The sequence below is a fragment of the Neomonachus schauinslandi genome, chromosome 16 (genome assembly GCF_002201575.2).
Source record: "Neomonachus schauinslandi chromosome 16, ASM220157v2, whole genome shotgun sequence".
NCBI classification, from domain to species: domain Eukaryota; kingdom Metazoa; phylum Chordata; class Mammalia; order Carnivora; family Phocidae; genus Neomonachus; species Neomonachus schauinslandi.
Window position 1 is genome coordinate 24,109,506 of NC_058418.1, and position 17,570 is coordinate 24,127,075.

A 17,570-nucleotide genomic window follows, 5' to 3' on the forward strand; every position below is an offset into this window, starting at 1 on the left:
GTAGCATGATTTATATGTTCTTTTTAAGAGGGTTTTGTTGTATATGCAAACCTGATTTTAGAATGCTCATTTAAGAAATTAAGAATTGTGTGGGGTGCCTGGGTGGTTCAGTTGGTTAAGCGACTGCCTTCGGCTCAGGTCATGATCCTGGAGTCCCAGGATCGAGTCCCACATCAGGCTGCCTGTTCAACAGGGAGTCTGCTTCTCTCTCTGACCCTCCCCCTGTCATGCTCTCTCTCTCATTCTCTCTCTCTCTCAAATAAATAAATAAAATCTTAAAAAAAAAAAAAAAAAGAATTGTGTGTACTTTTTAAAGTAAACTTTTTTTGAGTATTACATACTTACAGAAACTTATATACACAGATCATAAGGGTATGGCTTCATGAATTTAAGAGTTGTGAATTTTTTCTCACATTTCAGACACTAATATCTGGAGCTGTAGTAGAACAACTTGACTTCCTACGAATCAGTGACACAGAAGAGTAAGTCCCTTTGGGTTAGTATTGGAAAAGCAGGAAACTAGAATTAGAAATGCAGGAAATCTGAAACTTTTTCTTTTAATTTCTAGGCTTCCAGAATTTAAGAGTTTTGAGGAACTAGAACTTCCAAAACATTCAAAAGTCAAACGACAAAGCAGTACCTCCAGTGCTCCTGAACTAAAACAGCAACCAGATATCGCCATTACTGAATGGAAGAACAAGTCCACCCACGAAATTCTTCAAAAACTGAATGTGAGGAAGATGTAATTCCCACATGGCTCTGAGTGAGGTTGGCAGAGCAGGAATTTTCAGGGCCAAGCCATATTTCTTTTGTCCTCTCAGAGAAGGTAGATGGAAGTGCCTGGAGGAAGAGGTAGACGGCCTCTCCATGGTAGAGGCACCAATGAGAGGTTGTTCTCATGGTCTAACATTAGCGTGGATGTCTTAAAGATGCTTAAGAAGTGTGGATGATTTGGGTTGCCTTGGGTATGAAGGTATTATATGAGCCATTGAAGAAGTTATGTCAGGAATAGTTGCCTTTGGGATCTCCGGACTTCTCATTTAGTACTCTCCCATCCTTTTCCCAACTTGGATCTTCTGTCTTATCCCTGTGTTTAGGTCTTAATGCTTGCTTTAAGTCTCTCCAGTCACTAAGGAAAGCAATCCTCTATGACCACATTCATATGAATATTATGTTAACAACCTAATACTTTGCCTTCCTTAAGATTATTTGCATTTTAAAAGAGGTGGGGTGAGAGTGGGGTATAGTACTTATCCAAGGAAATGAAACTGTAATGATAGAACTAAAACACTATGACATCTTGTTGGGCCGTATCACAAATTTGAGCATGTAGGTTAAATATATATCCTACCAGACATCTTCTGTCCTTGTTATTGATTGACATTATCTATAGATCTCCATAAACATGAGTATGATATGGTAAGCATAAAGCACAAAGCACGGTGCCATAATGTATAAAAAGCACTCTACACATGTCCCCTCCTTTTATCTCTCTCCTCATAACAGGTTGATAGCAACATGGTCTTTCATTTATGAATAAGCAAAGTCAAAAGGGATGTTCTCAGAGTGGCAGAATCAAATATTAATCAAGTATTAATGCTTGTAGACAATATATTTTCTATCCATTGGTTATCTTATTTCCTGGAAGATACAGATTAAATACTGTATCAGGAAGCCAACCTGTCTACTCTCTGTCTCCAAGATACCTAAGATAAGGAGTTGTTTAATGTCATCTAATGCTTGGTAGTGTATCAGTAACATTTTATTTTTCTTTAATTCTGTAGCAGATTTCCTCTCTGCATCATGTGGTTGCCTGATTAGTTACTCCCTATGATAACTTTTGTACCCGTTTTATTCCAGTTACTCACTGTGATTTGTATTTTTAGGACTGCAGTTGTCTGGCTAGCCAAGCCATCCTGCTGGGTATACTGCTCAAAAGAGAAGGCCCCAACTTCATCACCAGGGAAGGTTAAGTATACATGTCTAAGATAACATTTTTAAATAGTGAGACCTCTCTATTCTTGAACATATAGCAAATATACATAATGAATATATACTAAAATAAGTTATTTTATCCTCCATTAAACCTTTTTTTTAACCTTTAAATGGAAAATGTTTACTCATACCCCCTAGAGTGGAATAGACTGATGTATGAACTCCTAAATTGCTTTCATGCAGTGATGCTTGATTGTTTCTCTGATTGTCTGAATGGTCTTAGAGCCTGATTCTGCCTGTGACTGTTAACCTCTGATGACTCTTTAATAGTTCTTTATTGACAGTTTCTGTTTCCAGTTTTATTTCCTGAATGTTTTTAAGAACAATATTGAATCATGATAGCTATAAAAATTAGCTCCCTCATGGTCTGCAGCAGCCAGTGGAACATGGCATTTAATAGAATTGTGCTCTAAACATTGTTAACAAAAATAAATCATTTCTAATCATGTCTTCTCTGCATTAAGGATGCAACCCAATTACCCCTGAAATCCACACTTGTATGTTGAGGCACTCTAATGAATCCTTGAATTCTCCATCATGGCCTGCTTCTAGTGTTTTATTATATAGAATAATATAGAATATATTTCAAGATACTCAAAGTTTTTGGCTCATCTGAAAGTCCTCTGTTAGAGGGGCATGTTGATTTGTTTAGGATTAGAGATTGAGTCAGGATTCTAAACAGCAATGTAATTAATAAGATTTATAGTTTTCGTAGTGAACTAAACATAATTGTTTATTCAAATAAGGTCTACTTAGTTTTTACATTATTGTAGCTAAGAGATAAACTTCTTGAAATTATATACGTCAGCTGAATAGTCTTAATTTTCTTAACTGATTAAAGGCAGAAAAACTTTAAGCAAATTTCAAACAGAATCCCTCATGTTTCTAATTAACTTGTTTCTAATTTCTAATTCTAATCTTGAAACTATAAGCAGAATCCCAATTATATTGAGGACATTCATTGAAATTTATACTTTAACTAAAACAATAGGATTTTTAAAAAGCAAACGTTTTAATAGGAACCTAGAATGCAGAATGGTTATTTTAGTAGTGTTTTAAAATAAAACAAAGTTTATATAAAATAGTTTATAATGAAAATGCTGAGAGAATTATTTTTTCAACTATTTTTATAAATAGGAATAATACTCATCTTTTGCTTATTTAAAAGACTAAGTTTTTAAATCTGTAAAATCTTATGATACAATGAAAATCATAAGCATCTACAGAATCTGAATGTAATTTTATCCAATTTGTTATAAAGCTATAAAAATAAATTCATGGTAAAATGAATTGTTCTCTGCCCATGTTTCCTTTTTGCTACTCTGTCCTGTCACCATCATTAATTTATTGACAAGCTAGTCACAAAGCCAGACCGCATGTAAATTGTGGCCAAAGAATGAAGCCCAGTGGTGTCTTTTGAGGACTACTATGTATTGGAATGATCATGCACATAATAGAGTCTCCATAAACTTTCATGGACAAATAAATGAATAATCATATATATTCAGAGTCTACAGTACTTGCTCAATTTGCTGTATTCTGTTTATTTTCTGTGCTAATTAAAATAATATTATTTGTTAAAAACTTAGATTGTATGTTAATTAGGAAAACAATAAATTTCAAGAAATAAAGTACTCACCAAAATCATATACTCAAACTAAATAGTAATTATGCCTGGGACATTCACACTATATATTGGGTTACATGTTTAAATATGTCAGGGAGTTCAGAAGACTAATGGGTGTGGGTGTATTAACTCTAGTGGAACAAAATGAAATTCAAGAGTGGTTTTTTAAAAGAGAATAAATGTTATTCATTTAATTAAAAGGGGTTTTTTTTTCAACAAGGACTCTATTATCCAATGTCTAGGTACCGTTTCTGATCACATTGAGAGAGTCTATAGAAGAGCTGGCAGCAAAAAGCTTTGGTTCGTATTAGTGTCTTTGTCACTGTGTTTTATTTTTTGTGTTGTCATATTTAAAGGCATAAAGATAATGGCCAATCGTAAAGACGGTTATTTATCCTAATTTTTACTTTTAAACTCCAAGGTTACGGCCATGATTCTGTCTACTTTCTAAGGATCTTTCTACATTCCATTATATTGTGGCTCTCCCAAGATACTAAAAGTAATGTCTGGGAATAAGGACCTCCATAGGAATAGAACCTGGAGAGAGTATTCACTGGAATGATATGCTAATGACTCTTTCCTACACTGCACCTCCTCCATCCCAGCAAGGTGCTTTAGGTTCTACTTTGTATTCAGGAAATCTGTTCTGTTATTATAGAAGGCCATGAAAAGAGACCAATGGTTCATTTAATCATAAGCAAAAATAATAGAAGGCAGTTCTCTCACCACTTAAGTTGAATGAATCCCAGTGATTGTAGTTGCTTCATGTAAAATAACTAATATATTCTGCAGAAGTAGTCTCTCAGGGGTTGAAAAAAAAAATAGGGCAAGTTGAGATAAAATTGTTTCAGTTCACAATGGGGTAGGTATGCCTAAATGCATAGCCCTCTGTATTTTGAAGCAGTTCTAGCCATTTTACTAGCAGAATCTAACATTTTGAAAGTAAGAGTACAAGTTTTTTTTTTTTTTTTTTTTAAGATTTTATTTATTTATTTGAGAGAGAATGAGACAGAGAGAGCATGAGAGTAGGGAGGGTCAGAGGGAGAAGCAGACTCGCTGCTGAGCAAGGAGCCCGATGCGGGACTCGATCCTGGGACTCCAGGATCATGACCTGAGCCGAAGGCAGTCGCTTAACCAACTGAGCCACCCAGGCGCCCAAGAGTACAAGTATTTTTTAAATGACCCATTATTATCTCATTTTGGAAAAAAAAAAAAATCTCCAGCGCTCTTAACCTCAATGAGCCTCAGGTTTCTAATCTCTAAAATAAAGGGATTTGACAAGACAATCTCTTAGCGGTATTTCAACTCTATGATTTATAGTAAATATATCATTCCAACCCAGAAGAAGTAATATAATAATCCTCTGGCTAAATCTCAAATTTGCACTGTAAATTCTCAGCACGGTAAGGCATGCAAGGCAATAGATGTTGCTTTTCAGCCAGTATGTTTCAAATGTGGTGTATAGTCTAATTTTTTGCTAAGTGAACCTGTTTTTGCTTTATGTTATTATACTTGGATTTTAGATAAAGCATTAACTAGCAGATATTTAGAGTGCTGACTCTTATGTTTTAAAAGTATAAACTCCTGGAAGTTTATTTACTGTATTTTACCTTTTATGGCTTTCCACTGACACAATCAGGTTGGCGGTACGCTATGGGGCTGCCTTTGCCCAGAAATTTTCTTCCTCTATAGCCCCACACATTACTACTTTTCTGGTACATGGGAAACAGGTAACATACACAGAATGTGGAAAAATTCAAGCTGCTTGAAACGTGTGGGCTTATTTGCATTCTGAGGGTTAAGTATGTCTTTTTGTCTTAAAGTGTGTGGGTGAAAGCTTCTCTAAAAGTAGGAAGTGTTTGTTTCATTAACTTTACCAGTTACTGACTTAATTTTCTACTAGTCCATCTATGTTAGGACTAAGGAATATAGATACTTTTTTTTTTTAAAGATTTTATTTATTTATTTGACAGAGAGAGACACAGCGAGAGAGGGAACACAAGCAGGGGGAGTGGGAGAGGGAGAAGCAGGCTTCCCGCGGAGCAGGGAGCCCGATGCAGGGCTCAATCCCAGGACCCTGGAATCATGACCTGAGCTGAAGGCAGACGCTTAACGACTGAGCCACCCAGGCGCCCCGGAATATAGATACTTTTTATAAGTCAGCTTCCATGGATATCCTGAAATAGAGGAAAACAGTTTTAAAGATTTTTTTTTTTTTTTTTTGACAGAGAGAGAGATAGCGAGAGCAGGAACACAAGCAGGGGGAGTGGGAGAGGGAGAAGCAGGCTTCCTGCCGAGCAGGGAGCCCGATGTGGGACTCGATCCCAGGACCCTGGGATCATGACCTGAGCCGAAGGCAGATGCTTAACGACTGAGCCACCCAGGCGCCCGAGGAAAACAGTTTTAAACCTACATTTTCATTTTATTTTCTTCCTCTAAAAGTTCCACATGAATTTTACTTTTGAGGGAAAAAAATGTCTTATGTATTGCATGTGCCATGCTTTAAAAAAATCTGTTCCCTCTAGAATCTGAGACTTTTTCAGAAATGTAAAAATAGCAGTGTGAATTCCTTCCTCCAACATTCTGGCTCTATCAAGAAAAAAAAAATGCTGGTATTTCATTATATCACTTCCTAAAATTGAGTACTAAGCGAGTCCCCAAATCTAGGAATTTGGTTATCTAGGCACCAAAAGAAACATGATTCAAAGTGGTTATAGGAATAGATGACATTTACCAGTAACAGACTTAATAATGAATTTTTTAATGCAAAATCAGAATACTCAATTCCTCCTCCTACTCTACTCCCCATCAAAGGGATGGTTAGGCTCCTTTTTCTTTCTTTTTAAATTGACAATGGCATGAATAATGCTGGTAGCAGAGGTGAGGATTAGGGATCCCTCCCTAATTCTGGATGGTCCTACAGTCTGGGAGACTTCAGATATGAGGTCCAGTGTCTTAGGCTCAGTATTTCCTCCAAATTATTACGTAAGGACCTAATTGTGCACATTTTTCAGTCTCCCCATCAGGGCCCCCATTCATTCATCATCTTTTAGATTTGTCAACCTCTGGCGTGCTCTCTTCTTTGCCCCCAGGTCGGTTGTGCGCTGTGCAGCAAGTCTTTTAAGTAAACTAGTGGACAGCCTGGCCCCATCCATTACTAATGTTTTAGTGCAGGGCAAACAGGTAAGTATCTGATTTTCAGACTCTCACTCAGTCACATCACAAAAGCTTCTGGATAGGACTCAAGATTTTAAATCTGGCAAGCCTCAGTGTCCTAGGCCTCTCAACCATATTAACAATGGCTCAGGCATTTCTACAGAAGGCTCCTACAGAAGCAAAACCTAGTCTTAAAGATGCACAGTTACTAAGTAGACCACCCCTTTTTCCTGCTGTACCTTAGAGCTCTGATTTTCAACTCCTGTGTTGAGATCAGTGAAGATGCTGACCCAGAAAATGGAATAATACCAACTAAAGTACTCCAGACAGGTTTAGGATAGGCAGGGCAAAGATAGGTGAATAGTGAAGGGCACATTTTTCCTTCTACTCAACGTGAAATTCTTCTCACCCTTAGAAATGCTTTGACTCCCCAGATCGTTAACCCTTTAGGCCACCTCTCCCTGTAGCTCCTCCCCTCCCACAAGGACCAGCTCTTGTTAGCTCCTCCTCACAGCTGTCTCCAGTTAGCAATGGTCCCTCTCTCCACTGGGTTCTCATAACAGGCCTGTGACACTTCTCACGATCTGCCCTGGATCCCAATTCATTTCAAAGTGTGTCTCTCTACCCCAGGATAGGCTGTGAACCCCTGGAAGTCAGGGCCCAGGTCTTGTCCAGCACCTGTCTCAGCATGGGGTCTGACTTGGAGTAGGCACTTGATGAATGTGGCTTGAATTGAGCCTGTGCATGTGGGTATGCAGAGTGGGATGTGGCTGCTCATTTTTTGTTTTGTTTTCCATAAGCTCTAATTACCTGGCTGAATCATCATCTGGTTGGAATGAAAACCTGTTTGCTTTCTTTCTCTTCTTTGGGAATATGTGTGCTTTATCATGCTTTCCTGACAGTTGACCTAGGGATATAATAAGCTTTAATAATATGAAATACTTTAACCCTCCTTAATAGAATCAGCCCATTGATCATATTTCAGGGCTCTTAATTCATTAAAATTGTAATTATTTCATCTCTTGACTTCCAGCTTGAAATGTTAGGATAGTAAGTTATTTTATCTTGTAGTATTTATTAACAATGAAAAAAATGTATTAATTAAAAACTCCTGAGAAAAAGTTAAATCACTTTTCACATATGTTATTTTCTCTGTTTTCTCCACATTAAGAGGTAGAATTGTCATCCTCATTCATCAGCTACATAGACCAAGGTACAGGAAGTACCTTATCCATTGCCCTTCCTCACCACAGTCCTTACCTCCAGCCACAGTCTCGTATTGTTGCCCTGGACCGAGTCACCTCTAGGAGAAAGTAAATGGGCTTTGGGAAGCTATCTTTCCTTGGATTTTAGGCCCCTGTAGTATATCTGAAAATATAGTTAATTCTACTACATATGAGTATATGAGATTTTAGAGATCTTTGAGGTCATGGTACCTGACACTTGGAGAGGGGTGGGTTAAGGTTAGTCATGTCCATTCTGTGCATTATATGGAGGGGACTCGCAACCTGTGATCCTGAGACTCTGCTCCCCATATCCTAGAGGCCTTGGAGCCTGCCCTGAGGCTGTGGCTGGATCATTGCCTGCCAGACCAGCACATCTCCCAGGGAGACATTTACAGAGCTGAGTAAGCCTGGGAGGCTGACAGCTCCATTTCAGGTGCATGAAGTCCCTTCACAGACTGCATCTTACCCCTTTACAAAAAAGAAATGAGGATGGAACATTCAAAGTTTTTTCACTCATTTATGAAATGCTGCCCTGAGACCTAAGGTAATACTATTTCTACAAAGTACTTTCAGATCACCTCAAGCTCTCTGGAATGAAATAGTGGTTTAGTCATCATCACTTCCAGAGGCAGTGATGTGCCTTCTGTTTGTTTTCTTCTTTACACACTGACATTTTAAGAAAAGTAATCGTACTTGGACTACCTGGTTGGTACCACTTGTGATATAATAAACCAGCAGTTCTCAGTTTTCACTTCATCACAAAGTTGGGGCAAAAGACCTCATGTTCTGCTCTCTCCCCTCATCTCAGAAAACACAAGGGCCCTTTGATATGCTCTTCATTTTCCTGCCTCTTATAATTGTGCACTTGTCCATAGAAGAGAGAGGGAGGGGGTAATCAGGAGGAAAGAGGGGGTGCAGACTTTTCTGGGAGGCAGGATGCCAAGGACAGAGGAGAGAGATGCAGAGTATTCCTCTTTACCAGTTTCAGCAGCACTCTCTGCTTTGAGTTTTTGTTGTCATTTCCCTCTGTGCTTTCTCATTTCCTAGGCTTGTGGGCAGCCTCGTTTATCCCCCTCCACAGGTGAGAGATAGATCAACAAGTATCTTAATACTCACTAGGTGCCTAGCCCTATGCTGAGATAAGTGGGGGCTACACTAGAACTATATGACCTCGCATCTGCCTTTGAAAAGGTTATAGTGTTGTTAAAGAACAAAAGTTCCACATGAGAAACTATAAAAGAAGTGAAAAATATACTCTCAAATACTAAATTGTGTAGACTGTGCAGTAAAGTAAAACTATCCAATGTATTTTGGTTTCTCTGGAGAGTTTCTAGTACTAAAGTCATTCAGAATAATTTTCTCTTAATAGTTATTTATATTCCTTCCCTACTTTTATCCACTCACCTTCACTTCCCTAACTGGGGCCCTTACCTGCCCTTATATTTTAGACCAGACTGTGAACCATCATGAACCCTAGTGGGAGTCATGCTTTGAAGGCCATTTAAATAAATAGCAGGAACAGTTATTCTACCTAATTCCCTAGCTCTCGTAGAGTAATTTCAGCCTGCCAGTCATCCTGAGCCTTGAATATTTTCTCTTATCTTTTAGTTGCTAGGAAATTTTTGCAATAAAATTCTGCCACTTATAGGTAACTCTGGGTGCCTTTGGGCATGAAGAAGAGGTTATCTCTAATCCTTTGTCTCCAAGAGTGATTAAGAACATCATCTATTACAAGTGTAATACCCATGATGAGAGGGAGGCGGTCATTCAGCAAGAACTGGTCATCCATATTGGCTGGATCATCTCCAATAACCCTGAGTTATTCAGTGGCATGCTGAAAATACGAATTGGGTGAGTAAAGTGCTTTGCATTTGCATAAAGAGTTGTCCTCCAACAGACATGGCCTGCCCCAGGCCTGGTGGGTATCTAGGAAAGCACATCTTTACCCAGAGTAATAGAGGCAACATCTGGTGGTGTGAAGAAATAAATACCTGTGGCCTGAAAGAATCTTCCTGTTTTTTTAATTTCCATGTTAGACATAATGAAGTAACGCTGTTCTCTGATGAAATCGAACTCCAAGGATTTAAACAACTGCATCATGTTTAAAAAACAAAAAACAAAAAAATACCACTAAGCATTAGTACTTGTAAAAATTCCTGTAAATAAAATGGATAAGCCTTAAGAGAAGAATGATTTTCAGTAAAACTGGGTGTCAGGAAGACACACTGAAGTAAAAATTTTTGTCTTTTTCAGAATATTCTACTGCATCCATTTTCTACCAGAATCTGATTTTTAATCATTAAAATCTTAAGTGTTCTGTTTGAAGAAGAAATTAAAAGTAAGGGTCTGGTGATCTTGAATCTTCTTAATCGAGAATTTTGTGAGGCAGCATGGTCAGGCAGACTGACCAGGCTCTGGCATTCAGCAGAACTGAGTGTAAGTCCTGGCTGCCACTTACCGCTTTAGTGACCTGGGATAAATGACTGAGCCTCTCCAGCCTCACCTTCATACCAGGCTCATTGTTTTATGTGAGATGGAATGAGAGAATGTGTTTTAAAAACCTGCCACAACCAAAGTATAAATATTTCTTTTCTTTAATGTTTTTTTGATTATCACATACATGAATACCTATCTATAAGAATCAAACAATACTGAAGTATATAGAGTAATCTAATATATGGCCAATTTGCAGAGGGGGGTGTTCCTCTAGTGTTTAAAAAGAATAGAGAGACTGTCAGGCACAAATATATGTGAGTGTGTGAGTATGAATAAGTGTATAGCATGCTGGTGATATAATTGGATCATTAGTATCTTTACTATTTCTGTTCTACTTGATCCTCAATTTTTGGTAAAAAGTCTTAAAAATTTCTCATTTTAATTATGGATTTGTCTCCTCCTTGCATTTTTTTTCCAGTTTTGTTTTGTATATTTTAAAGATTTTTTGTCCATGTTACTTTATAATTTTAACAATATATCTTCTTTTGTGCCATTTATTTTCTACTTGAATTCATTTAAAAGTATTTTTTTTAATTTCAAACATCTACAAAATTATAGCAACTAGTATAATAAAGCCTCTGTGCCCATACTTTCACTCAGCTTCAACAATATCATCCTATGGCCAATCTTATTTCACTCCTACCCTCCCAATTACTTACCCCACCCAAACCCCCTCCAGGTTTAAAGCAAATCCATCATATCTCATCTGTAAATACTTGAGTGTGTATCTCTAAGAGACAAAGACTTTTTAAAAACATAACCATGATACTATTACAATACATAAAATATACCAAATCATTTTCTGTCTGATATTTTTCCCATGCCTGCTTTCTTCTGTCATTATTAGCTTAATATACTGTCTTCTCTCTCTTTACCTTTAATGTTCTTTTTTCATTTAGTATAGGTATATCTTTTATATTCAGCATCTATGCTGTATTTATTTTTGAGATTATCTTTTCATAGAAATATGTATTTTGTATTTGTGCCATTTCTTTTCTATTTTGACTTATTCATTCCTATCATTTTGTTTTCTCTTTACCATGCTTTCTTTTTGTTATTTTTTTCCTTTCTTCTTTGTGTTGGATTGATTTCCCTCTCATTTCTTAGTTTTAATTTTGCGCATGAGTATGAAGCACTTTATGAAAAACGATTGCCCAGTTTTTCCTTGAAAAAATTACATGTAAAAAAAACTAGTTGCTTATTTGGCAGTATCTGCATACCTCTTGATTCAACAATTCTCATTCTAGGAATTTAGACATGTTTTATAGCAGTCTTCATTTCAGCAGTGTTTGAAATAATGAAACCTTGGGAACAACCTAGATATCCATCAGCAGGACATAATAGTTTAAATAAATTATTATAGCCAGACAGTAAAATGCTGTTCAGCCATTACATAACAAGAGAAAGTCTATACTGACATTTATAAATATCCAAGATAAATTAAGTGAAAAAATAACTAAGTTGCAAATGTATTGTTCTATTTTTTAATAAGAGAACAATAATAATACTATACATATATATGTAATGTATGTATGGGAAAATATCTGAAAAATAAACATAAAATTGGTGTTAGTTATTTTCTCTAGGAGATTTCTACTTATAAGTTATATTTTTCAGTTTTATTTAAAGTTTTGCATTTGAAGTTATTATTTTTAAACTGTTGGCCTGATTTCAATTATAATGTATTTCAGGTGAATTTCTCACTTTTTCTCCCCTTTCTCTTGATCAAGAATTGAATTCACTCAGCATAGAACTTGACCTTAATTTTTACCCCTTAAAATTGTTCCTTTCAAAGATTTAGAGGTATTCTAAATCAATTATAAGAACTTTGAATCATACCCTGATTTGTTCAGTCTCCTTGCTCTAATATTTTTAACTCCAACCCCTTGACTACATATAAGGATACAGAAATGGGTCTTTCATGTAAGTTGTCTGTAAATGAAAGGAAATGTGATTCTCTGTATCCACACTGGGTATTAAAAGTACTCTATTGTCCCAGGCTCAGGTATTTCTCTGAACCTGACTGAGAAGCAAAGGTTATAACTCTTCCAAAGCACATTCTTTGTAATAAATGTTCCATTCAGAGAGCCTCTTTAAGTGATAGTCATCCTTGCAGAGGTTTAAACAAAGTCTTAGAGTAAAAGTTAACAGTTTCCCACAGTTTTACTTCCAATGCTATGTTTTTCAGCCTGTAGTAGTTTTTCCTTTACTGCTTATTCAGCATTTTAGGCTAATTTATGTTCTAACAAAAATCCATTGGAATTTTCTTTTTTGAATTCAAATCTGACCTGAAATTTCTCTTCATGGAAATGGAATATGTTTAATTTATTTTAAAAATACTTTTCTTCCTGTTTGTGTATCTGCTACTCTATATGTTCAGTGCCTTCCATGAGAAATAATGTACTTTTTTTTCCTTAAACTGTGCCACCCAGAATAAAAATGTCAGGACAGCAACATGTAACTTAGTATTTAACGATAGCAGAAAACCTCCTAATGAAGATTTGCCATGAAATTTTAATTATTCATTGTCCTGAAACTAATCCTGGAATTAATCGTGGCATTATATTTCCATTGTGAGTATTAACAGTGTCCCAGCCCAACTCATTAATTTGTATATTAATGTGTATTTTCCTCTCACGTGGGGCTCACAGATTTAGCTCTAAATACTGGTACATTTTCAGTTGGAGAGAAGTCTGTTTTTTTAATAAGGTATAATTTATTTGAGAAATTTACTTCTGCTAAGGATAGGGACTACATCTTATCTTCCTGTCTGTGTCAGGGTCTTGCTCACAAGAGATGTTCAATATAATTTGACAATCAGATTGTTTAATATATAAGTTATAAGCAGGTTCAGATAGCTTGCTTGAGCCAGTGATGGGGAATCTAGGAAAAACAAATGATAGCATGTCTCTGTGCTCATTAGATAAAGAAATAAAGGACTCTTTTACTTTTTTTAAAATTACTTCCTTTCTTTAATTTTTTTCTATTTTTAATTTAAATCCAATTAATTAACATATAGTGTATTATTAGTTTCAGAGGTAGAGTTTAGTGATTCATCAGCTGCATATAACACCCAGTGCTCATTACATCACGTGCCCTCCTCAATGTCCATCATCCAGTTACCCCATGCTGCCCACCCCTCTCCCCTCCAGCAACCCTCAGTTTGTTTCCTATGATTAAGGACTCTTTTACTTTTGATAAATGCAGTTCATTTGGACAAGTCATGTCCTTCAGGAAATTACCAAGTTAAACAATGTCTTGTTTATATGAAAATCCACTTATACATGTAGAAGGTAGAAGGATATAGCACTCTTCTCCCTTCATTTATTAATGGAGTGGTACAGTTAATCACATCAGTATGGTACAAGTTGCCTTATCATGGTACCTCTCTAAACAGCATTCCCAATAAGGATCTAAGGGGATATGCATATGAATAACATGGTTATTGCACTCAGAAGTTCACTATGATACACTATTTCCTCTTCTTCCAACATAACCACAAATATGATTTATTGAATGCCTATTATATACTATGCAGTATGCTAAAATACTTCACATATATTATCTGACTTAATCGATTCAACAACTTTGAGGTAGGCACTAGTCCCCCATTTTAAAAACAACTAATCAAGATTCAGAAAGCTTAGATACCTGTCTTAGTCAAACCAGTATGTCAAAGTGGGATTCAAACCCAGATTCTGCCTGACTTCAAAGTTCTTGTTCTTTGATCCTAAGCACTTTATGTATGTTTTCACTTATATAAACTGTTGCTGTTTTCTCAGGGAAACAGACATTGCTGTTTTCCTAAATCCTTATGACCTTTAAGGTCTCTTCTACATGATTTCAACTTATGACCCATTTTGTATTCAAGTATTCATGTAACAACTATGATGTGCATTGGCTCCAGATGGTTTTCATCTTTTGTTTATCACCCCTTTAATCTGGCATTAGTAGTGTTTAGCACTATACAGTGCAAGGCACACCAAGGAGCCTGAATAGTTAGAAGTTAACATAAGAAGTGAGATTTTGCCCCTCTATTCATCATGAGACCAAACCAATGGAGATGATTTGGAACTGATTCTAAATTAGCTCCTTGTACACTGCAAGAAATGTATAAAATACTGTGAAAATTTAGCAAAGTAACTTGTCCAAGGTCGTAAGACCACAAACCAGGATTTGAACCTAGAGTGAATTTCTCCAGTGTTCATGTTTCCCCAGCCCCTATTCCAGCTCTCTTGTCTATAAAATAGGGAAGCTATCCTTGCTTGGTCTTCCTCATTGGATTGTGAGGATCCTGGGTAAGGAATGTGAAGATGTTTCGTAAAGCTTCAACAGTATTGCCGTGACATTCAGTAATTTGAGGTCCTCTATCATGTGGCTTTTGGAGTATGTATCTTTATACATGCCAGAAATCCCAAGAAGGAGGAACCTCTCATCCATCACACATTCTCTCTCTCTCTCTCTCTCTCTCTCTCATCTTCCAGTCCTAGGCTTGCAAAGACCTTCTGCTCCCATAAGATATGAGGGATACCTAGAGGTATCCCTTTCTGCCATGGTTGTTTCTCCTTGAGAACCCAATGCAGTGATCCCCAAGCATTTCATGCAAAACCTTAACTCAAAATCCCTTTTGGATGCTCTGCTGCCATGTAACATGGTCTCACCCCTCCATCACTTGATCATCCCTCATGAAATACTTGGCAAACCCTCCAAAATCCCCTTATTCCTGTGCCCATAGTGCTCTTCGACCACATTAACAGAAAGGTTTTGGAACCTTGGTTCTAGTCTAGGGATATCAGACAACACTAGAGAAGTACAATTATCATGTCTGTGGAGCTTGTGATAGTGTCCCTCTGAAAAGGAAAAAGATATTTTTGTATCTTTTTAATATATTTTTATTGCACTTTTTCCTTAATCAATTTTACTCAGATCTCAGCTCCCTAAGTGAAAGGCTTCCTTGCATGTTAGTTTACTGCCAGCTGCAGAAACGTACTTATATGTTTCTTTACAAGAATTTACCTTAAGTTAGTCCCTAGAAGGTTTTAATTTAATGATGAGCAAAGTATTCATTTATAGTCAAATTTTCAAAGTATTCATTTATAGTCAAATTTCTTATACACTGTTGAACTTGTTTCCCCTCTAAATCACCCCTTTGTGTATTACGGTGATTGCAGCATGATTTTAAAAGAAAGGGGGGGGGTGTTATAGAAAACATTATTTTTTTTACTTCTTTAAAGGTTAATTAAAGCATTTCAGACTCATTCATATCTAACTTTTTCCTATTGTTTCTCTTGTTGATTGTGAATAAAGAGATTGATAGTTCAGTCAGCTTTTAATACCATATTCCTCCTGAAATGCCAACATTCACTAGGCTGAATGGACATAAGAAATAAGAATGTTTGTTTTAGTCATGGTACCTTTACCCAGAGTTCCTCCGCACTATGTGTGCTTTTATCTCTCTGTTTTAACCTTTGTCTCTGAGGTTTTTGGGTTTTTAAAATTTATTTATTTACATCACCGCTGCCTCAGTTGCTTTAAATCAATGCTACCATGTTTCTTTTCTCTTTTTTCCAAGGTTAATTCTGCCAGTGCAGTTTCTCAACATTACTGCTATCAGGCACTCCTGTGAACAAAATTAACCTGCTCACAGGAATGGTATTCTAGTCTGATATGATTTGATTTGCTATCTCATTATTGATTTGTGCTCCAGCTTTCATGTTGAAATAGATCAAGTTCCTGACAGGCCCATTACTGTAAAGACCTCCAATCAACTGCTTTCTGCTCTAGGTCTGTCAGTCACGCTTTAGTGGGAGACCACCCCTGAGGATATATGTTATCAGGCCTTTTTTATCTCTGCTTTTCATACTGCCAGGACATCCTCTGTAAGCAATTATGCTTTGGACATGTCTTGTCTTCTGATGCCCACACTGGGTCTGTGGATCACACATCTGATGCTTAGAGAAGGCCATTGGTGTCATAGGTACTAGACTATAACATTGCTTGTGCAGTAAAGGAAAGGAGGAGGTAATTAGAGGTCTGAGTTCATTAGCATGGCTTGATACTCATTCAAAGGTCTTTGTTTTTGACATTTGATATGAGGTGAGGAAGTGAGATGATGGAGCTTTCCTACCTCTATTCTGCTTATTTCAGGGGTAGAGTGAGTGAGTCATTGTTCTCCAGTTACCAGACAGGAAGCTCGGTTTGCCTTATCAAATTATCACCCTCTCTGTATTAATACGAATCAAGCAAAAAAGTCCCTTCCTGCCCAATTTTCCCATCTCCTCTTATATGGCTTAGTAAATGCTTGCAGAGAGTTATACATTCACTTGTTTAACAGCAAACTTGGCAAACACTTCTTAGTATCTTCAAATTGGCTCAAAATAACTATTTTTAAAGTTGCTATGAATCAGAGGCATGTTTTCAGAAAGTGTCAGCTGTCCTGGTTTACCAGTGATGTCAGATTTCCATGTACTTTATTGTATATTTCACTCCTTGATTGGGGCATGTTGGAAAGAAAAATACCAATACGTACACAATATGCTTACTAACCTCACAACAAGAGAGTTTTTAGAAGGATAAGGTTATCCCTAGGACTATATAGGAATACTACTCCACCTTTTCATACTTTCCCAGCAGTGCTGAGGACTTCATTGTCCTCAAGTCAAACCTTGATACACATGAAGGTTGATCTGGTCAGTCGTGTGTATCTGCCACTTTCTCATTTGCTTATTGGCAAGTAGAGCATGTCCCTGGTTCTTTAGACAGGCTGAATCTATACGGATGTGGTCCAAGGCTAACCTTCATTCTTTTGACCTTTTTTGCTTGCTTGCTTTTTCTTTCCCCATTTTGCATTAACTGCTTTTACATCAAAATTTTCAAATAAGATTTGATGACTTTGTCAGCGGGAATGAGGGTAGGAAGTGAGATATTCTCATGCAAAGAAATTAATGCCCTTTTATATTAGTAGTTCTAAAAATGGATTAAATGTCTTTGAATTTTTTAACTGTGTTTCTCACTTGGTAATTTACATTCTCTGTCTCTGACTGCTGTATAGTATTTTATGTCTAAGACTT

The 17,570-nt window shown here is 36.8% G+C and overlaps 1 protein-coding gene across 3 annotated transcripts in view; it reads left to right on the top strand.

The window, feature by feature from the left end:
* PHKB (phosphorylase kinase regulatory subunit beta) overlaps nt 1-17,570 on the top strand; it is a 300,058-nt gene that overhangs the window by 260,169 nt on the left and 22,319 nt on the right. For 2 of the 3 annotated variants that reach the window (XM_021705835.2, XM_021705836.2), the window contains 6 exons: nt 421-482; nt 569-731; nt 1,887-1,968; nt 3,865-3,922; nt 6,715-6,805; nt 9,653-9,855. In XM_021705835.2, the coding sequence (XP_021561510.1) occupies nt 421-482; nt 569-731; nt 1,887-1,968; nt 3,865-3,922; nt 6,715-6,805; nt 9,653-9,855 (659 nt within the window). Of the gene's footprint in view, nt 1-420; nt 483-568; nt 732-1,886; nt 1,969-3,864; nt 3,923-6,714; nt 6,806-9,652; nt 9,856-10,257; nt 10,321-17,570 lie in introns of those variants that run through there. The other variant, XM_021705837.2, reaches the window with a different exon arrangement.